General features: G+C 43.8%; 1 protein-coding gene across 5 annotated transcripts in view; it reads left to right on the top strand.

Annotated features, from left to right (window-relative positions):
* mylk4b (myosin light chain kinase family, member 4b) overlaps positions 1-19,758 on the top strand; it is a 42,545-nt gene extending 22,787 nt beyond the window's left edge. For 3 of the 5 annotated variants that reach the window (XM_023823515.2, XM_023823516.2, XM_023823514.2), the window contains 12 exons: positions 250-691; positions 1,266-1,459; positions 2,124-2,229; positions 2,791-2,884; positions 4,012-4,121; positions 4,410-4,551; positions 4,666-4,736; positions 5,032-5,160; positions 5,700-5,852; positions 6,312-6,390; positions 6,483-6,528; positions 8,146-11,683. In XM_023823515.2, the coding sequence (XP_023679283.2) occupies positions 250-691; positions 1,266-1,459; positions 2,124-2,229; positions 2,791-2,884; positions 4,012-4,121; positions 4,410-4,551; positions 4,666-4,736; positions 5,032-5,160; positions 5,700-5,852; positions 6,312-6,390; positions 6,483-6,524 (1,562 nt within the window). In that variant the 3' untranslated portion in view covers positions 6,525-6,528; positions 8,146-11,683. Of the gene's footprint in view, positions 1-249; positions 692-1,265; positions 1,460-2,123; positions 2,230-2,790; positions 2,885-4,011; positions 4,122-4,409; positions 4,552-4,665; positions 4,737-5,031; positions 5,161-5,699; positions 5,853-6,311; positions 6,391-6,482; positions 6,529-8,145; positions 11,684-13,039; positions 13,150-19,601 lie in introns of those variants that run through there. The other 2 variants (XR_002839701.2, XR_002839702.2) reach the window with 2 other exon arrangements.
* The last annotated feature ends 2,719 nt before the right edge of the window (positions 19,759-22,477 follow it).

The raw sequence follows: 22,477 nt of genomic DNA, 5'->3' as shown, positions 1-22,477 counted from the left end.
TTTGCATTGTACTGTACATTACCACTTGATCTTAAGGCCCTGTTATCTGGGAATGGCTTTGTGTGTTTTCAGCAAAATGGTTTAAATAAGGACCTCAGCAGCAGCATATCTTGTAGAACATTCTATTTTTGCATTTTTTGTCTGTCTAAAGTTCTAAACGTATCACGGCTGAACCTGCTTGCAGAGTTTTAAAGCTTGCGGTTGTGCTGGTTGCAAACACTGCATTGTGCTTTGTCTGGACCTCAACAGACACCATATCCCTGAAGAAAAAGGCACTCTTGCTGGAAGAGATCCAGAAGCTCAACCAGCAAAATGCAGAGCAGTCTGTGCGCCCAGCCACACCAGAGCTTCAAGACGCAGAAGGAAGTGACTGCTTGCCTGGCCTCATCCCAAGCATTCCGCAGCCATCCGTAGACAGGAGTGAGGAGAGCAGTGCTTTGTCATCGTCAGAGGAGGAGCAGGATGAGGAGGAGAAGGCCACACAGCTGGAGGACAGCCTCATAGTGAATGAGGAAAAAGAGAATGAGGAGCACTTCACTGAGTCAGAACACGAGGAGGAAGTGGAGGATGAAGAGGAGGATGCGGAGGAGGCTCTGCAGGAGGATGAAGGGACAGAGTATGAACTTCAGAGAGAAGAGACTGAGATCACCGACAAACATCTGCCTCTCCCAGCTGCCCTTCCTCTGGAGAGGTGCGTTTCACTCAAGCTCTTATCAACATCATCAGGAGTCATAGCCCAACCACAGGTCTTGTTCTTAAATCATCACCCTACTCAGATCATCGGTTCCCTCAGACTTTTTGAGGGGCGGGTGCTCAAAGCCTTTGGCATATATATTAAGGGGCCACACTATATCTTTACATACAACAGAGATACACTCTTTATCTTTAGAAGGAGGCACTTAAAATTGTTTGGGCAAACTTTGTGCCTGCAGTTTATTGATTTCTGCCTCTCACAGACCTGTTAATCCAGGTGATCAGGATCATTAGATCAGGGCTAGTGGATGGGTTGAAAACTTGGGTCAACTTGTGCTTGTCATTAGAAAAAGGTCCCCGGAGCATATTTGGGTGGGAAGAGGTTTGGGAACAGAATTTGGAAGTTGTGAAACTCTATTTTCAAAAGATGTTTTAAAGTGAGCATTTATATTTTGGAAGGTAAATCCTTAGACCCTGATGAACTGCCAAGTATATAAAGCACTGTTAGGGGAAGCTTCATACAAGCTGGGGCGTTTTGCGAGGCTGTCTCACCCGGGCATCCTGCCCCACAGCCACGAGGCCCCCGAGGCTGGCCCCAAGAGAAGGGTCACTGCGGGGGTCCTGGGTGAAGAGGAGGCCCACAAAAAGAGTCGCGTGGAAGAGACAAGCAAGAGTCCAGAACCCGTGGAAGACGAGGTGGAGCCAGAAGAGCAGAAGGAGGATGAAGAGAAAGATGGCGAGGCCTTACTAGAGGAGTACATCATTGGTGAGCTGCAGACGCCTTTTTCAAAAGGCTATGAAGTCTCTGACAGAGGAGAATGTAGGGGCGGGGCCACAGGGGCACTGGCCCTAGCTGAAAGCTGATTGGCCCCCAGAGTGCTTCTTCCCATCACTCACTGATTTATCATTGGCTAATAATAAAGTTACTCTTCTGTATTAATTATGGCCCCTCTTATGCCCCCCCCCCACCTTACAAAATTCTAGAATCACCCCTGGTGTCCAGTTAGCACCATGAATAGCATAATGTGTAGAATGCAACCAAATACGACTCTGTACACATCTGTCCACTGGTTTTGGTGGAGACATTCCAGTGAGGACAGAGTACCAAAAAAGACTATGGTGTTTCATCCGAATGCTAATGTAGTGTGGAGTACTGCTTGTGGCTTCAGAACAGTCATTGCTCCAACTGAGTAGTGACCACAAATTTCTACAATGTCCTTCACATGAACTTTGAGTCATGAGTTACAGATCTGCCCTGTCTGTTTCAAATCGTGGGTTGAGTCTCATTTTGGTCATATATGGTTAAACATTGTACCGTGTGTATATATAGGCATGCTTTGTACCTCATCACTTTAATGTTCCCTAGATGGCTGAAGCTATTGTTTCTTATCTTCCCGTCCATCTCACTCCTCCTTTCCGGAACCTTTCAGACTGCAGTCCCCCTCCACCTGCCCCCTTCGATCACCGGATCGTGTCGGCCAAGCACAACCAAATCTCCAACTTCTACACCGTAAACCGGGAGGAGATCCTGGGAGGGTGAGAAGCTTTTGTTATGTCAGTGGAACCAAATCTTCAGGACACAATATATGAAAAGGGACATCAGTTTTGGATGCGGGGGAGGGATGGGGGAAGGGAATCTAATCCCAGCACAGACAAGTTTCCTTTCCCATGGTGGGTAAGTCCAGAGTAAAGGCTGTTTATTTATATACTGACCCCCACCACCATACGGTCTGTGAAACCCTAACCCCATGCTGACTCAGAGATAATCAGCCAGTGATAATCCATTTCTTCAAAGAGAAGCCGCCAGCCTCTTCTTCATTTAAGCGTCTGCAGTTTCTTCTCTCAGGGGCTTTTAGATTACTTTTCTCACACTCAGGGGCAGGTGGTTGTTTATGAAAAAATATCTTGCATTAGCTGCCTGTTTTGTCTGACACAATTGGAATGCCTTGAAAGAATATTATACATATTTAGGTTGAGTTAGTTTGTGTGAATCAAGGTGGAAAGCAGTGAAAGTGAACCACCCCTAGATGTCAATGTTTTTGTATATGGAGGCGATGAGAACTTAATATGTACTTGATTCTGCACTTTTATTCACAGGGGTCGGTTTGGTCAGGTTCACAAATGCGTTGAAAACTCATCTGGTCTCACCCTGGCTGCCAAGATCATCAAAGCAAGAACTCAAAAAGAGAAGGTAAGCTTTGTCTTTCTGCTTGTGTCAGAATCGTCACATGACCACACACATGACCATATGTGGCCACACATGTGACCATTCCTGGATAACATCATAAAAAATCAAACATGTTTAAATGTTCTGTATCATCACAGACTGTTTCAATGTGCATCACCTCTACCTATCACCTCCATCCATCCAACTAAAGGCTGATTTATACTTCTGCATAGAATCTACACTGTAGGTATGGACAGATGTGGAGATTTCAGGTCCAGAGAGTACAAATCCAACCAAGATTTCATTCAACCAACCATTTGAGTGTGATTTGAGTCACAGTCACAGAGTACTCAACTGGTTAGTTGAAACAAAACTTTGGTCTGGATTTATACTCTCTAGACCTGAAATCTCCACCTCTGGGTGCGGCATAGCCATGTCATGTAACTACATGTAACTACATGTTGTGGTGACACAAACCCCAACAACTGTGATTGGTCCTCTTGATTGCATCACACTTCCTCCTACGCAAATGTGATGTTTGTTTCCAGCTGGGGGGATTTCAGCATAGGACAAGCTGTGTTAGGTTCGTTGCTAGCCTGCTGTTTCTGGCATGGTCGCAGCCATTCACGCTGTTAAAATAAAACACAGTTGTAGCCGTTCATGCTAGGGCTGCATGATTTTGAGAAATTTCAGATATCCAGATGTGATTTTTTTTTACCATAAATATTGCAATATTTATAAAGAGTTATGAATACATTTTTCACACACCCTATGAGTGATTTTAACAGCATGGGTGAAAATGACTATGAGCAGCTTGCAGATCGCTTGCAGAGCATATGCAAAAGCAGCTGCGGTAAACTGTAAACTGAATTTTAAACATATACTAGATAATCTTGAAAGGGACCAATCATTAAAATTACAAAGCTTGGCAAGTTTTGTTTCCTATAATAAAGTCAAAATGTTTTAGTAAACACCCCGTACTTAGCGAACTAGCATTTTGGTGTAATTGCAGAGCGATGTAACCCACACCAGGTGCACAAGTATAAATGCTCACAACGGCATAGGCGACTTGCGTAGGCCACGGCGTGAGCAATGCATAGACTCCACGCAGGAGTGTAAATGGGCTTTAACTGTGAATTTGCTGTTCACAGGAGGTGGTGAAGAACGAGATCCAGGTCATGAACCAGCTCAGCCATGCCAATCTGATCCAGCTCTACGCAGCTTATGAGTCAAGACATGACATCATCTTAGTCATGGAGTAGTAAGCATCTTGTTTATTGGTGAAAATAAATGTACTTACATTTTTTGTGGGTTTTCGGTTACCCAATAAATTGTCATATCCCTCAGCTTTATGACATCAGGCCTAATCTGTGGCACAAAAATATACTAGTCATTTCCACAGTGCCACCTAGTGGGGGTCATCCCATGTGTTTGTCAGAAAGGTAGCCTCCTCTAGTAACTGAAAAAAGTGTATTATTAACTTATTACATGGGTGATGATAAGGTCTCTCTGTGCTGGGTGGCATGATGCTTCATCCATGTTGCTGCAGTGTGGCTGGAGGTGAACTGTTTGACCGCATCATTGATGAGAACTACAACCTCACCGAGCTGGACACGGTGCTCTTCATCAGACAGATCAGTGAGGGCTTGCAGTACATGCACCAGAGGTACATTCTGCACCTGGACCTGAAGGTGAGGTGCCACACCCACACCAGAGAACTAAGTCTGAGAAACACTGTCATGGCCTGTCTTTACAGCGCGTATCACTCCCCTTTGATTGATTAAACTCCCTATTTGCTTTTGCAGCCTGAGAACATTCTGTGTGTGAGCAGAGAAACAAACAAAATAAAGATCATCGACTTCGGACTGGCGAGGAGGTGAATGATACCTCTGATGGCCCCTTTTGGTTGTTACTGCTAATATGTTTTCCACAGCAGCTACCAGTATCTGCTTAATTTAACTGGATGTTCTACATTATTTGGATCAGCACTTATCCCTGTTGAATATTGTGTGTTTGATATATCAGGTAACTGGTCATCATAATTATGTGATTTACCTAAGTATCTTCTTCACTTAAAAGAGTGTTCCAGCTAGATATTTTGATTACTCTTTCGCACAGATGTACTTTAAGGTCTTAATCTTCACTGAATCCTCCCATGCTGCCCAATGCAGGTATAAACCCAGGGAGAAGCTGCGGATTAACTTCGGCACGCCAGAGTTCCTGGCCCCAGAGGTGATCAACTACGAGTTTGTGTCATTCCCCACAGACACATGGAGCCTGGGAGTCATTACCTACATGCTGTGAGTGATGCAGCCGGGGGTGCCCACTGACATGAACCATGAGTGGGGGGGACACAGACACATTGAGGGGACAGGGAATCCATGATATTCTAAAGCTTTATTCACTAACTCTTAATAACCCATTTTGAGTGCATACAGAACACTGTACTCTTGAAATTTTTATGTGAAGACATGACATTTGATAGTCGTGGCCTAACACAAACCATGGCTATTGGTTCATTGTTTTAGGTAGCACTTTACAATAAGACTACCCTTATGAAGGGTTTATGAATGGTTTATAATCAGGTTACCAATTAGGTTGTAAGACTTTGTAAGTCATTAATAGACAATCATAAACATTATAATAAAGTGTTTTTTAAATTAATGAGTTACTACCATTTATAAGTGGAAAAAGGGAGCCTTATTGTAAAGTGGTGCCTTTTTATACAAGGCTATTGAAATAGCCTCCTGGAGAAGAGAGACCTTACATATAGTGATGCAGATCTTTCAGCGTAGTGACATTGTAGAACTCCTTCTCCAACGTTGCCACCTGCTGGCAGGCTCAGCGGACTGTCGCCCTTCCTTGGAGAGGATGACAATGAGACACTGAACAACATCCTCTCCTGCAAGTGGACCTTTGAGGATGAGGAGTTTATGGATATCTCTGACGAGGCCAAAGATTTCATCACCAGGCTCCTAGTCAAGAGCAAGAGGTAAGTCTTATGGGCACTGCCCTTAAATGGCTCCAGTGATGAACACGATCACCTTCAGACCTGCAGTGGAGGCCACAGCTGTGTTATTTGGTGACTGTGATTGAGGCAGCTGGGACTTTGCTAGTTTGTATGTCTTTAGCAAGTCAACACTTTATTTCCTGGGCTGTGACAAGGTCCAAGTTTCACTGTCACTCACCCTGGAACACAATGAAATTCTTGTGTTGCAGTTTAGGGTGGGGCTTCATGAGATTGGACAAACAGTGTGCAATGCAAGACAAGACAGTGCAGGCAAAGCAGTGAAATATAAGAATGAGACAACAAATAAGTTATTATATCAGGGTATGAAATAACAAATGGACCATTGCATAGAAAAATAAATAAGGATACAGTTCAGCTTGTGAGTCTCCTGAAGGTCCAGGCTTGGTATGGTGGCCCATGTCTATTTGTCTGACCTCATAGCTGGAGGATGAGTGCAGCAGAGGCACTGAAGCACCCCTGGCTGTCAGACCGCAGGCTGCACTACCACCTGCACAAAAAGGTATGCGTACCTGCACTGCGCCCTTACGCAGTGCACTGTATGCTTACAGTGACTGAGCTGCTCGCTGAAACTAACTGCAATTCTCTCTCCAGAAAAACAAGTGCCATTCATCCCACACACCTGGGAACAGCTGATCAGGTTGGTTACTGTGTCTCATAAAGTGTTTAATTTAAACAGCAACAGAGTCCAGTTATGCTATAAAGCTGATTAGATTAGATCCAGCCAGGTACAAGTAAACAGTGGGCACAGCTAAGCAAACAGTTAGCTTCGATAACTGCTAATCTGCTAACGCCAACATCTAATTCGATAAAGCTAAACCACTAAAAATGTAGCAGAAGCTAAGGATAATCACTAATCACTGACTTTTATTAAAAACTTTTACTAAAAACATACATAGAGAGCTGTAATTTTAATATGTTGTGGCTTAAACATAGAGCTTTCCACAACAGTATAGCATGCCAAGATCAAATGATGATCAAGGTTTACACAAATAATTCAATGAACTGAACAGATGAAATTAAAATTACTTTGCAGTCAACAATCAACATACAGTTTATTTACTGTAAACTTGTAGACTTAGTAAACTGACCAAAATACCCTTATAGTAACGTACTTTGCCTCAGTAATGTCCGGGACACACTGGATGCATGGCGCATGCATAGCAGCTGCGGAACCGGTTGATTTTCATTTCGGCACCCATGTTAACAGGTTAGAGCAGCCACACTGCCTACGTGAGATGCGTGTTTCCGGCGTGGCACATGCCTCGCAGCAGTGGCGCGTTATCTAGAAAGTCGGAGTGGCGCCTTTTTTCACGTATGCAGTAAACAGTTTTGAGCAAAAATAGACAATTAAAAGATGTCGATAGTCATACTGACATCATACTTCAAAAATTATATAACTGACATCTTTCACCATAGTTTCAATGTCTAGGCTATGCATCATACACACTAAGAAATCTAAATTATAAATTAATTTTAACCATTTTCCCAATTGTATTTATTAAAGTAGAAAGTGGAGGCTACATCTGCACTGTATACTCAGAGTAGAAAACCCAAATGTAGCCTGTAATTATATTATGTTGATAAGATAGTAGAACATTGGATAAAGCACAGTAGTTTTCAGGTGCTCTCTCTCTCTCTCTCTCTCTCTCAAAATAAAGGCTGGTGCAAAGTCAAAAAGTCTCTCTCTCTCTCTCTCTCTCTCTCTCTCTCTCTCTCTCTCTCTCTCTCTCTCGCATTACTAAAAACAGAACTATATTTAGCAGAAGCTAATTGGTCCACTAATGGTTTTCAAAGTTGGCATGAAATGCGAATCCTTTGACAAAAAAGTTAACTTTGCTAATTGGTGGTTAGCGAATTAGCAGAACTTTGCCTACAGCTGCAAATAAATTTTATACAAATGCAATAAATCTTGTCAATTACTGTTCCTGTAGTTCAACAAATAGAACACTGTGTTAATGCAAAGGTTGTGGGTTCAAATCAGAGTGGGCACACATAACATTAACCGTCTATGTAAGTTGCTGTGGATAAAAGTGGTACTGTAGGTATTTTATAGTGTCATATTTCTTGTCACAAGCATTCACTCTGTGCTTCCTGTTTGTTTCTTATATTGCAGATAACCTCATGTATAATTTTGCATTTAACCATTATTTAAATTTATAATTTATTCCTATTATAGTTGTTGAAGAGTAAGCAATTTTTTGTAAGCTGTCTGTGTGCCCAAGGGATTTACCTATTTTCTCTCTGCCTCCTTCAGATTAGGGCTACAAATCGACGGCCCTGTAATCACATGGGCCCAGCCACCTGGACCAACACCACTGTACCCAAACACACCTGCCTCTCCCCCAACTATCATGGGCTCATCTGGTCTTTGGTGCAGTTCCACCAAAGCAAAGGTGCTTATCCCAGCCAAATGGCATTCAACGCATCATAATTTACTGATGAGCCCCCCTCCCTAGTTGTTATGATGCAAAAACAACTACAAACCACTCAAGTATCTCAAAAAATGTCACTGTTTTTAAACATCCAGGTCTATAAGCAAATATTATACTTAAACAGCTAGTGGCACAACAAAGCTGTACCTGGTGACTTGAGCACTTGTACCATATGGAGACGTTTATTTTTGATCAGTGTTTAGCCCAGTTCATTTATTCATTTATTTATTTGCATTTATTTATTTAGCAGATGCTTTTGTCCATTTCAGTCTTTTATGTTTAAATGTAGTCCTGAATTTTTTTTTTCAGAAATAATTATCTGATTTCCTCTGAATTGCACCTGCAACAATGTCTGCCAATGTCTGCCATTACTTGTGAGCAGAATATCCTTGATCCTCTGGGTTTGAATTAGTACATCAGACTGGAGAATTTAAAGTGTGTAATGGGCCTAAAAATACATCAGTAATTAATTACATTTTTGGTCATTTCAAGCGTTGTGTGCAATTTCTAAGCAGTACATTGACATTACTGATTTTGGCATTGTTTCCTTCGGTTTTGAATTCTTAGTAGGGATGCTCTGATCAGGGTTTTCGCCATCGATACCAAGTACTGATTTTTTGTCATGGTGATCGGCTGATACCAATGCCGATTCTGATGCTTCAAGTTTATATAACTGATATGTAAGCTCTCTGATCACCATTAACTTTTTTTCAGATAAAGTAATACTATAAATGTTGCCTTTGTTATATTTTTGTTATATTTTTACAGTAATATATCTAATGTAACTATTGTTTTAACAGAGTACTAAATAATCACAAAGTATTTATTATATAGTGAACATTTTAATATGCCTTTACAATGTGGTTTATGCATAACACTATGCACATCAGGATACTTAATATGAGACAAAAATTAATAAACAAAATGGAGCCGGCTGATGCAACCCACAAGGTTTATTTAATCATTGTCCAGTACTACAGTGAATGGTAAAGGACAAAATAAACATTTCATCTCCTAAAAAGTTGTATTAAATTTTTTGGACAATGCGCCTCCACGTGAGATTTCTTTGGAACATAAACGGCAAATAGCGAATTTTTCATTGTTTCTCGAAACGTCATAGTAATTCCACACCGGCGATGACATGACTGCGGCGCCAAAACATTTACGTCCTCACTCATCGTGTACGTCCTCACGCATTGACGTCATCAATTGTGATCGGTTCCTAAGATCGGCCAAGTTTAACGAGTACCGATTTAGTCATAAAATGTGATTATCGGCCGATACCGATCTTCGGCCGATCGATCGGAGCATCCCTAATTCTTAGTTTAACAAATGGGTATAAAAGTTTTTTTTATGCTCAATGTTATAAATAAATTGCATTACATGTTTTTAGTGCTTATTTCAACAAACGAGTGCAATCAGATTTGTTTTTAGGTAGCGTGTGCGCTTCATAGTAAACGTAAGTAATTCTTTAAGAACACAAAGCTGTATTGATCTAACTGAATGCTGTATGTGTAATTTTAAATTATCTTTTTTATTTTTGAACCTTTCAATCTATATTATACACTTTAAATAGGTTTTCACTGTTTTATACATTTACAAAATGTAGTCTTACCATACTTTGCCGTTGTGTTACTTTTATGTAGCTCTGTTAGAAATTTTAATATAATTAACAAATCATCAGACATTGTCATTTGTTTATATCTGCGATTTGATTTCAAGACATATCTGGTATTCCCCTTTAACGTCATGAAAGATGGAGTAATATTTTATTCCTTTGTCCTTTTTATTCATATTGTCCTTTGTTCGTTTTTGTACTTTGTCTTAAAATATTTAAAAGCGCATAAAAAATTAACCAGTTAAGAGATACATAGTTTCTAGAATACTTATAGACTTTTTGATTTCACGTTCACTAGCATTTCAGAGGAATTAATTATTACCTTAGTCTTTGTGTTTTGTGATTTTCTCTCCCATTGAAATGCAAGGTTAACTTATTACTTCAGGAGTGTGATTTGTGTAAGTAAGGAGTCTCCCTGGAGGACAGTTCATTCATAGTACTGTAATGTGACACCCAGATCACTGTCAGCACAGACCCAGTCCTGTGACTTGTGTCTTTCACTTACTGGTTCAGCACTGTTGACGTTATATGCTGTCAGATCGGATGTGTTAATATTACCCAAGAATGGGCTGAACTGAATGTCTGCCCCTGAAGTTGGTTTAGGGAGTGCCAGTCAACCCTTTAGGCAATATCCGTCCTAGCCAGTTAATTTCGCTTTGTCTCAGATAGGCAGTGGCAGCGGTGATGCTTGCCCAAGGAGCCACATGTGCTTTGACTGCTACTGGGTTTAATTAGGAAGATTTCCTTAAATGTGAATGTGTGATAGTTACAATGAAATACTAAGTGTCAAATTTGCAATTATCTTCAGCTTTTGCTTGTAAATGTCTGATGACCTTCTCTGGGGCCAGTGAAACTTCTACTTCAAAAGGGAGGAGCTCTGAAATGTTGGGTGAGACTCACATTATGGGATTAAGTCATGACATGGTCATACCTTACCGGCTCCCTTTATATCCCGAGCTGCCAAATGTGACACTGACGCTCCCTTGTTGAGCACAGGGATCCTCCTTGGGTCTCCCCATCTGAAGAGATGCATGTTATAAATGTCATTCTCATGTCCTGCAACATTGGCAACATTCCTGGAAATGTTGTTGTGTTGCTGCTGCTAAATAAACATGCACACAGACCACAAAAAAGCTAAAAACAGGAGTGACACCTGTCCGTGGCGGCCTGTTCCCCTGAAAGTGCCTTTGAAAGTAGTGTGTTTTAATGCAGTTTTAATATTATTGGTACCCTCTTCCTGTTAGGTCAAGATTCAAGATTGTAGTTTGACTCCCCGGCTTTTAGAGTTTACTGCCATGCATTTGTTTTTGTCTGTCGAATCCCGTTTCTTGTGTTCCAGATTCCAGACTGCAGATTATGTGTCAGGGTTTCCAGTTTTCGAGTTTTATTTCCTCACCTTCCACGAAGGCTTTACACTACCTAGCTTAACTCTGGTTTAAGGAAATTTCATGCTTTATCACTTTAGAAGTTGATGTGACCTGTTTGCCTACTTGTATGTTTGATTTCTAGACTGAATTTGAAAAAATCCACATCCATGTGATTTTTTTCTTCCTGTGCTTGTTTCATTTCTTTCTTGTGCAGTCCTGGACATTTGAGATTAAAGGCTCAGTAATTTGCAAATGATTTTAAATTACATTCATAATTTATCTTTCAGTGTCTGATTTCTTCTGAAATTGCATTTATGGCCTGACAAAGTGATACTTAATATTTTACAATAATAAAGGTAATATTAACAAATATAATTCATAAGGAACTAAATTTCCTCATTCTGTGGTCTCTTTCTTCTATGATTGAGCCATGAAATCTGAACAGTAACATCAAAGCCTTGACTAATTTCAAGAATATCCCACAGTCTTCTGATAAATCGGAACTCTTACGACCAGACATCTGTTTCCATTCTGTTTGGCCCCCTTTAATGCAGCTAATCCTTCATTTTCAGTTTATAAATGGATTCCTGCCAGGCCGGCTCAGCTACCTTAACACATTTGCTATTTAATAAGGCATGTGCAGGACTCCCCATCCCATAATAACACACCTAGGTTGGAAATCAAGACTCCAAATGCACAGGATCCCTGCCCAGACCTAGTGTGTGTGTATTCCCAGCCCACACTGTCACATGCACAAATATACTACATGTAATATGAGTTAACACCAATGCGACGGATCTCATTCAGCGCTGGAAATGTGCCCACCAGGACCAGCAATGAGACACCTTGTCCCAAACACTGATCTCAGGTCATTTTTGTGCTGTAGGCTGACTTTCTCTTGTCCTTACGAAAGGTGCTGCAGCGAGATAAACGGCTTCACATTTTATTTTTTTCTGCCTTCCCCAATGCAACTTCGGAGCCATGAGTACAGAGAGAAATCCAGCTTCTTGCATCGTCCACTAGAGGGCAGTATTACAAGACAAAAGAATTATGCTGTGTTTTTCACCAAGGTGAACCTCACTCTGCAGGGTGGCAAAATATATCACTTGACAAAAGTTAGGAAAGGGGAGCCCCCCCCCCCCCACCGCTGTAGTTTGTATTTCTGCCTGAGGGAGGTGCAGTGTTCTAGAACTGAACATCTGTGCCGTTGTTCATTTGTAATCAATACCTTGGAAAACAAAAATGGTCGAATAGAAATGAATAACTGTGATGAAATTGCCTGTTCGTCAAAGTCCCTGAAACGAATGAAACAATGCTGCTTCTTACAGGATTCCTACAGCCGTCTCGGTCGATATGCCCAGTGTTTGAATTTTATCAAAAATAGTTGCAGAACCTTGAAATCGAAAGCATCGACAGGAAAAGGCATTCAAGGTACTGGTGTGATAGGCAAGCCGTCCTTCCCTTAAATCCTGTGGTTGCCTGAAAGCAGAAAATGAAAACTCTTTTTGCATAATAAGGCAGCTTCCCTCTGCTAACCATCAGTGATCTCCCTCAAATAACTTGTATGAAATTCACGACAGCCAGGGCTGGGCTGACCGGGTCCATTCTGCGGACGAGAGAGCAGAATTCCAGAAGCCTAATTAGAAACAACTGAGAAACCAGTATATTTGATATAGTTTGCTCACCTGAAAAAATAAACCGAATCTAGATTTGGTGGGTTTTCTTTTCCAGAGTTATGTCAGGAGAAGGAGAAAGGGGTTTTGCTGAGGTCAGGGGAATGACCGGGTGAGAAGGAGTGTGAAACTGCTCAGACCATTGGCCCGGTACGGTCACTGCGAGGTCAGCCAAGGAGGTAAAAGGTCATCGGGATGCCACAGGTCTGCTGTTGCCAGCATCGACCTCTGATCCCCTCTCCGATCCTATTAACACAATTATCTAGTTATCCCCTTGCTGGGTTAGGCCTGAATTTAATAATGGTCTTTGCAGAAAGATAACAAAATAATAAAATGTTTTGTTATTGTTTTATTTGGATCACGCCTGCTGCAGCTGGGCGGCACAGGAGCTCTGTGGGTAGATCTGCTGTCTCCCTCTTCCAGCGCTAAGGGTTTGAATCTCACATCAGTTCCGCACGTGGAGGTCGCATGTTCTCGCTGTGTCAAGCAGGTTCCTTTAAGTACTCCATTTTCCACCTGGCTTGCAAAGATACGCAGTTAGGCTAATGCACACCTCTAAATTGCCCAAAGTGTATAAACACACAGTAAGGGCCCTGGGATAGACTGTCATTCCACCCAGGGTGTAAGCCAACCTTGTGCCTTGTGACACCTAGGGCAGGTTCCAGGCCTCCCATGACCCTGTAACAGAATGGAAGGTGGATGGATGGATTCAGAACTTTATAGACGGAACTAACAAAATTGTTTTTGCTTATCATGCACAACAAACCGCTTGGTAGGTACTCAAATTAAACTGACATATTGCATAAATAGAGTTTGTCATGTTTGTCACGGCAAGAGTGGCTTATGAGATCCTGTCACCCACTGCCCTAACCATTCCCATCACCTCCTCAAAACTGCGGAAAGTAAGGAGGCTCAGAAATCTGAAACATCTAACATGCAAAAACGCTCAGGAGATACTTCAGCTGTTAATGCAAATAATCATGTGTTTATGGCTGTGTTAGCTAATTTGTCCTTTGGCTTAATGGCTCTGGCTTATAGATGGCCTGATTGAGCCCTTAAAACATGGTGCAGCAACACTAGATGGATAAGCTCAGTTGTTACTGAGAACAGCTGAGAATCATTCTGTTGTGCGTCAACATTGTCATGTTGGATATCATGCCTGCAGGGTTTTTGCTCCAAAAAGAAACCCTACCTTTGCTTCTTCGCATGATAGCTTTGTGATCTGCTCGGTAAGAGCCTAATAATTGTCCGTATGGATCCATCACATGGCGCTGAAGACCGTAGTGGGCAGAGACTGTAATGCTGTTAGGACTGCAGCAGAATGCAGCCTCAGAAACACCACAGAATCCACATTATGCAGCATATATTCATACTTTAATGTTGGTTGTCCATCAACTAGCTTGACATTCGTGTACAAAACCGAATTAAACGTCTAGCGGCACATTGATTGTTCTGTGTATAAGCAGGAAAATAACTGACAGCATTTGACAGGTTGGAGGGATCCATTGCCCACCACTTTTTTTGTGCACCATGCATGCGACACCTGAGGAGCCCTTACAGTGGCAGTAAAATAAAACAAGTGTGACGCTCACTTCACGTCAACTTACAGGTACACTTTTATACCCTTCGCTGGGCTTCGTGATGGCTTCGTTGTGGTTATATACTTTTATACGCTTCGCTGGGCTTCATGATGGCTTCGTTGTGGTTATATACTTTTATACCCTTCGCTGGGCTTCTTGATGGCTTCGTTGTGCTTATATAGTTTTGTACCCTTCGCTGGGCTTCGTGATGGCTTCGTTGTGGTTATATACTTTTATACCCTTCGCTGGGCTTCGTGATGGCTTCGTTGTGGTTATATACTTTTATACCCTTCGCTGGGCTTCGTGATGGCTTCGTTGTGGTTATATACTTTTATACCCTTCGCTGGGCTTCGTGATGGCTTCGTTGTGGTTATATACTTTTATACACTTCGCTGGGCTTCGTGATGGCTTCGTTGTGGTTATACAGTATATTTTTATACCCTTCGCTGGGCTTCGTGATGGCTTCGTTGTGGTTATATACTTTTATACCCTTCGCTGGGCTTCGTGATGGCTTCGTTGTGGTTATATACTTTTATACCCTTCGCTGGGCTTCTTGATGGCTTCGTTGTGGTTATATACTTTTATACCCATAGCTGGGCTTCGTGATGGCTTCGTTGTGGTTATATACTTTTATACCCTTCGCTCGGCTTCATTGTGGTTATAAAGGAGGCAGGAGATTTTAGTGGAATATAAACATGTATTTACTCCCCTTCTTAAAGTAAAATAAAAAGTCCAAACTCCCGGCTTGGCACTACACTTTCCCCGCTGTTCCCCGCTCCCGCGCCAACTCTCTCCATCTCCTCCGCCTTTTCATCTCACCCCCGCGCTCCATCCGCCAGCCCAGAGAAGTAGACCCTGTTCCCCATCAACACAACTTAGCCAAATTAAACTCTTACACAAGTAGTACTTTATGTACGTCACAAGATGCATTAGCAAACGTGTGAAAAGGTGCGGTTTTTGCTTGCCCAACCTCACAGACAAATAACACCTAACCCAGATCCGGTTTAACAGCACCTAGATGTCACTTCTCAACGCACCTTTCTGGAGATTTCTGCAGTCATGCGGCTCCTTCAATCTCTAGGAAGTATGAGGCCAGACAAAAATTGGGAAAAACCCCACCATGCATCCACTTCCTGGGATGTCTGTCTTAAATTTGCCTGCCCTTCACTGAGTTCACACTTGATCCTCCTTGATTTACGGAGGTAGAGAGTCCACTGGGGACTCACTGGAGGTAATGGCAGCAAGAGCTTTCGGGTTCCACCACATCGTTTGTACATGTGCTACACTCCGCGTGTCAAAATCGCGCGAGTCTGCCAGGATGGAGTCATGGGTCTCTGTTGACACCTCATCGATTCACCACAACCCCCGTGCATTCTGGGGCAGGCAACCCTCTCATCCTACAACTCGGCTCTATCTGGCCAAGAGCAGAATTATCCAGAAAGTCCTAAGGACTTAATGCTGCTCAGGAGACACTGAAGAAGATTCTTTGGGCCATATCTTTTCCTTTCAAATCACTTAGTTTAAATTATTAGCTGAAAAAAATGACAACGATTCAAAAAGTCAGTTGTGGTGAAAGCGCCAGGTCACAAGCAAACCTCAGTCTGCCAAGTACAGCTAATGGTCGTCCTCACAGTGGACTCGTTTTGCAAAAAAAAAAAAAAGTATTGCACCCACATGAGGATCGTTTCACAGCTTTGCCGCCTCCCCCCACACTGATATTGCTCCTGAGGGGGCCCCGTCCAAACTGGAGAGACTCGAGTACGTTTTCATTGGACGTGACACAAGTAGGTGTTCAACTTTTTTGGACAGCAGAAATTTACAAGATCGACTCCCCCTCTCGCCTGCGGCCCCCTCTATACGCCAGCCACCCGGCGACTCTGCTGGGCCACGTTTGCGTCTGAAAATACAATAAAGGTTTTTTTTTTTTTTTTTTGCAGGGTTCTGCTTCATAAAAGGTCTTATTGACATGCCCCGAGAAGCTATTTGAGAATTGGCAGCCTTTTTTAAATAACTCAAGCGGACAAAGAAAGATATGTGACAGCCCAGGTCAGTGGGAGTTCGCCCAGCTCTGCATCAGCACACATGCGGGGCAAATCTGATCCCGCTAATAGCTTTTATTACTTTTAACATGTAGTCATTTAGCCAAGCAGGTGAAAGTGATTTTGCCAGGTTTCTGCAGCCTGTGGGCGAGAGTCTAAATGGGGTTTTGTGTGCGAGTTGAGGCTCTCCCTCCCTGGTCCGGGGCCCGTATTTTTTTCTCTGTTGAAATGGTGAGAAATTCAATTTAAGATGTTTAAAAGAGAGAGAGAGAGGGGAGAGAGAGAGGGGAGGCATCCCTTTTAGCTTCCCAAGGCGATCTCCGCTCACACAATCAGAACCAGCTGTACTCATCTGCCCCAAAAGATAACAAAAAGTATCCTTGTCAAAGACGGTCCGCCACAGCAAAAAGAACACAAAGTGAATTTACTTATCCGTTCCCCCCCTCCACGGGCGGAATTACGGAAAGGGTGCGAACTGCCACGGAACGTCAGGAATACACCACCGGCAACAAGCTGTGGCTGGTTCCAAAGTCCCCCCCCCCCGCTGTGAGGCAGGACGCAGGTGCCACCTCAGAGCACAGAACCCTTGACCTCGGACCCCCTCCCGCTGTCATCTGGTTCACTTGCCACCCACACACAAAGATGAGTTCTGAAGCATGCCCCCCCCCCCCAAAAAAAAAAATAAAAAATCCTTATCCTAGCCTCCACCTTTGCCGTCCCACAGGGCCTGATTAAAAATGCTTTTTGTAACACTAGTTTCCTGTATATAATTTAACAATACAGGTCTCGTTTTAGATTAAATCCTCGCTGCGGCTCTTAAACTTAAATCAGGGCCATGTTCACTATGGAGGGGGGGTTGGGGTGGGGGGCAGAGAGAGAAACACTTCTTTTACCCTTAACACAGCAGACTCGGAGAGTCCCGGATGTGGCCCAGTGGTCCACACTTATGAAACGACGGAGTGTGGACTGGAATGTTTACATTCAGGTGATAGAGTCGCACCTGCCGTTGTGCTGGTGACTGGCAGCATTCTGCAAGGCTGAGTTCATTCTAAAAGGTTGCAACAGTCATTTTGGAGTTTGGGGAGGTAGGCTTCCAAATCCTTGCTATACTCATTTGTCAACTGGAGTCAAAGCTCATGTGTTGTTCAGTCATAGCGAAACTCCGTTGAGTCATGCTGGGGGCACGTGGGAGCCTACAGGGCTTTTTGTTGAACAAAAGCCGGATTATTGTTCCCATTCCATGTCAATTGCATTTAAATCTGTCCCTGATGTATGTGTGGGTAGCACAGAGGTTTAGGGCACAGAATTATCACGTCATACTTCCAGCAATACAGGTTTGAACAAGCTCCAGGTTGGTGTTTAGAGCTTCGAGTGCCTTGACTCTCTCCAAAGACATGCGGTTTTGGGTGGATCGGCGACCCCACCAGTGTCACTGAAAAATGATAGACAGACATACTGGGAATAACAAGAGCAGGTCAGTGGCCACATTCAGTGGTGAGAACATTGTTCGGGGTGAATCTAGTTTGTTTCCTGCAGCCAATGAGACTGCATCACCTCGTCATTCATCCGAACAACTGCAATAACAAATCATATCTATGGAATTACACCAACTACTTTAACCTTATCCTGAAGCCAGTGAGGAAAAAAAATCAAAGGAGAAGCAGCAGACCAGGTATTCTGGTGTCTGTCTGTGCTTCTGTTCTGCATCTTCCTAAGGTTTTTCCCCCTACAATAGACCTCATTCCTGGGATAGACTCCAGACTGACCGTGACCCAGTACTCGTTAAGTGGCCATGAAAAATGGGTGACTGATGGATGGATGAAGAATGGATTGATGAATGGATACACTTAACACCCAGAATGTTTTCCCCGTACATATGGCTTCTTACTGTAACTGTCTGAACCAATATTTGCTCAGAAGGCAATTACTGCATGTCCTAACAAAGACCTCACTGCCTCTGACCAATACTGGTTGTGGCTCTCCCATGCTCTCTCTTCCCTTCACTGAGTCCAGGAGAAAACCTGACGTATTTTAAAAGAACGTGGTTGGCAGACGTCAAGGCTTTTCATACTTCACAAGCAGTTAATAAACCACTGAGCGGATCCCCGAGGCAGTAACTGACTTGCAAAAACAGGAGAATAAGAGATTCCTACTGGCTAATAAACTTTTCATCTTGGCACGGGGGACTCTGTGGGTTTTGGGGGCTTTTTGGGGACCTCATCCCTGCTGTGCGACAGCTCTGGCCCCTCATCCATCACTCCAGGCAGGGGGGGGCGGGCAGGACCTGGCTCAGGTCACCCGGCAAGAGAGGGTCGGGGTGGTCACGAAGCGTGGGCGTGGGGGGATGACGGACGCGGTGCTGACCGTGGTGGATTCTAGAAGGGGGGGGTTTAATATGGCCGCCCACGTGTGCATCCAGCAGCCGCTGGCAGCTGAAGAAAGCAGACAGACGTAGGCAGGGTCCCAGGGCCCGTTGGGCCTAGAAGTGAGAGTCGGGGCCCAGTCGGAGCGGCTCGGATGAAGCCGACCGCAAACACTGAAGCCTTTGTTCCCCTGCGCTACATTTCCACTCAGTCAATATTTACCTTGTTCTCCACTGGATGATGCTTTAATCCAAACGGCCCACTAGCCCAGCTAAGAGGAGCATTACCTGAATTGTTATCGTTCCGATAACTGATATGTAAACCTTGTGCAAAGTCGAAAAGGAATACTGTGTCAGTACGTTACACGTGTGTTTTTAATATACATCTGCCAGTCAGCCTGAGTTCAAAGTCCTTGATTACGCATCACAAAACGTCCAAATGTCCGAAATGTACATTCCGTGTTTTTCCTCCACACTTAGGCAGGTGCTCTTGGACATAAGACACTGTTGAGAAAGTCTGAAACTAAAATAACAGCGAAAAAAGTTGCCAGTTGCAGAGGAGGCGTTGGCCCACTTCGTTTTCAAGGGAACTTTCTGCTCTTGTGCGTCTGACATTTTTGTTCGTTACTTTCTGTGCAGGAGACCTCATGACCACTGACCTTGCAGCCCCCTTCCACTGATGTTCAAAAGGCGGCGCTGGAAGCTGCAATCATCTTGCGGCTAAATCAGGTCCACATTGAGGCGGCTGCCGTCCTGCCGGGCTTCAGAGATACTTGGCTCATCTTCATCACCCCCTGAGGGTGCTGCTAATCATGCCAATCTGTATTCCATCTCTTTTTGTTGAAGAAAGGTTTGCTCGGGGGCTGTATCAGTGGGGGGGGGGGGGGTGTATATATATATATTTCTGGGATAATCCATGGCATTCTCCCACGCTGCCACCCCCTATTGCTGGGGGAGGGTTCAAGGGCATCAAAGTAGCCTGTATGATCCATCTCACATGTCTCCCTACGGCAACGACTCCCGCCCACCCCTTGGCCCCAAACACCACCAGACCTCACTCTGAGTCCAGTGTCCGATCCAGCCCCCCTAGTATGATCGATGAGCCTCCATCCAGCTGGGCGCCGCCCATTTTTCTAGCCGAATCAAGCCCCCCCACTCCTTCTGGCCAAGAAAAACACTGCGGGGCCGTAGTGGGTGAACGGTTAGCGGTGACCGTGGTGCGAAACATTCCCATGAAACCCAGACATCAAGGGCTCGGCAAGGGACAGTGGGGATGGGGGGGGGCAGATGGCTGAGGGGGGCAGGGTGGGAGACTGCAACGGGTGTGGAATACACGGACCTCTGGGTGAGCTCCAGCCAGTCGACTCTTGCTGAGCCATCGATAAAAAATTAAAAAGCAAAAATAAAAACAATGTTCAGAATAGGATTTCAAAAGCAAACACACATGGAGTGCTGCCCTGACACACACATTTCTGTGCCCCCTCCCGAGGGGAGGGATTATATCTCAATTATTAAGTTGTTTCATAATTATTAAGTTTGTTCAAACTCTCTCGTATGCTGTTGTTTCTTCTGCTTCTCTGGCTGCTAACTGTCCGCAGCACACGGCCATCTCCTGTGGCATTATTCCTGTCCAGCCACATCATCCGGTCATTCCAAGCTCACCTTACACTCAGCTATTTATCCAATAACCCTGGAGCAATTTTGGGAGGTTAAGGACCTTGCTCAGCCTTGCACAGGGGTCCAACAGAGACATAGCTTCTCTACTGAGCATGGGATTCGAACCTGTAACCTTCTGATCGAAGACATGGAAGCCTAACCCATTGCGCACACTATTACAAGAACGAGAGTGCATTGTTGTTATTGATTTTGGTGTAATTTTCATATTTAAATACTCAGAAGAGACTCTGAAATTCTGCAAAAAGAATTTGAAATGTAATGCACGTTTCACTCCCTGTTTCCAAGTTAAGTCTGTCCTTTTTACCTTGTAAGTCAGCTTTTTTTTACTCTTTTTGTTCCACAGTCTCTGGAATCATGGCAACGGTTCAGAGAGGTGATCATCATGCCCTGGGACATTTTGATGGAGATGTTAAAGTTGGGACATTCCATGCGTCATGTCATTGTCTAGAACCACTGACTTAAAGGTTCTGAGAAGTGCCCTGTTTTTCTCTATGAATACAGGAACCCCCACAGAAATGTACTCTTTAGAAAGCCATGGGGGAAACAGAAAAAAAAAATCAAGATAAGAAGCTTGAATTCCGTAACACAAAAAGCATACAGGATAACTTAACAAATAAGGCACTATCACAGTCATTGATAGACCTGGAAAAGGTCTATCAATCCCTGGAGTGTGACCTCTCCGCCTCACGTCAGCCAAAGCGTGGGGTGGCACTCTCCTTTTTCATGGGAATAAAAGCCAATCTTCAGGTAAAACTGGAAATCTGAGCATTCTCAGCATCTGGTTATTGTTTCAGAAACCCAAGAGTTCTTTCCTCAGGCTTGTTGATCCCACAGATAAAGCAAAAGATAAAAAAGTGCTTTTTTCTGCTTTATAGTTTTCTGCCACATTGAAATATGAAATCTAGGCCTCAGCATTGATGACGCCTAGTTGCGTATGTATTACAAAGTTCATAATTGTCAAGCTATTGATTTACGAATGCCAAAAGAATCAGCGTCAGGTGGTTCCTAATAATCGTATATTTTATTCAGTTGGTTTTTATATATCCCCATTCTCAACAACTCCCCACCGCACTTTACATGGGTGTGTTGTAATACATCGCTACTCTATTACAGCCTGAGTGATCAGGTGGTGGAATCACAGAGGTGATTGATGGGGGCTAGCTTCCTGGATCAGGCACGTGCATCTCTACCATCCATTACTAAAATCATCAGTTCAAGGTCTTTGTGACAAGGAGTCCCTCCTCCGTTCCCTAAACACGGATATAGGATACCAATATTTGCCTCTCATGTTTACCTTATGGTAACACGGTCGTGCCAGAGATGGCGAGAGTTTTGGAGACAAAGTTGAGGCTAGGAGATAAGGAAAGAACCCTAGTGGAGGAGGAAGGCCTTGACTACTGGAGGTGCTGCTTAGCCTTGAAAGAGTGCAATGGGAAGAGATTTACGTGCAGAGCTGAAGCTGGCGGGAGGGCGTCGTGGTGTCCGTTAGCGGAAAGGAAGGCGGTCGCTGCATGACAATGGACCACACGCATCCTGCTGGCGAGCGCACATTGGCAAGTCGTCTGAGTCTGGGGCCATTTTTAATGTTCCTGGATTTGTTTTGACCCCAGCTCTCCCTGCCTGTCCTGTTGTTTTAGATGCTAAACCAGTCCAAGCCTATTTTTAGCCCCGGCTTTTTGTTTTCTGTCCCATGTCGGTCAAACTGATAGGATCTCAGCGGGGGTATGTCTGGTTCATGACACAGTCCCCCCCACCAACTAGCCCTCCCCTCCAGCCAGGAATGGGGGGGGGGGGGGGGGCTCGGCGGAACATCCTGTCCTGACTTTTTTCTCCTTCAT

Source organism: Paramormyrops kingsleyae, chromosome 1 (genome assembly GCF_048594095.1).
Source record: "Paramormyrops kingsleyae isolate MSU_618 chromosome 1, PKINGS_0.4, whole genome shotgun sequence".
Taxonomy (NCBI): domain Eukaryota; kingdom Metazoa; phylum Chordata; class Actinopteri; order Osteoglossiformes; family Mormyridae; genus Paramormyrops; species Paramormyrops kingsleyae.
Note: the sequence above shows the minus strand (reverse complement) of the source record. Positions and strands in the feature narration are given on the sequence as shown.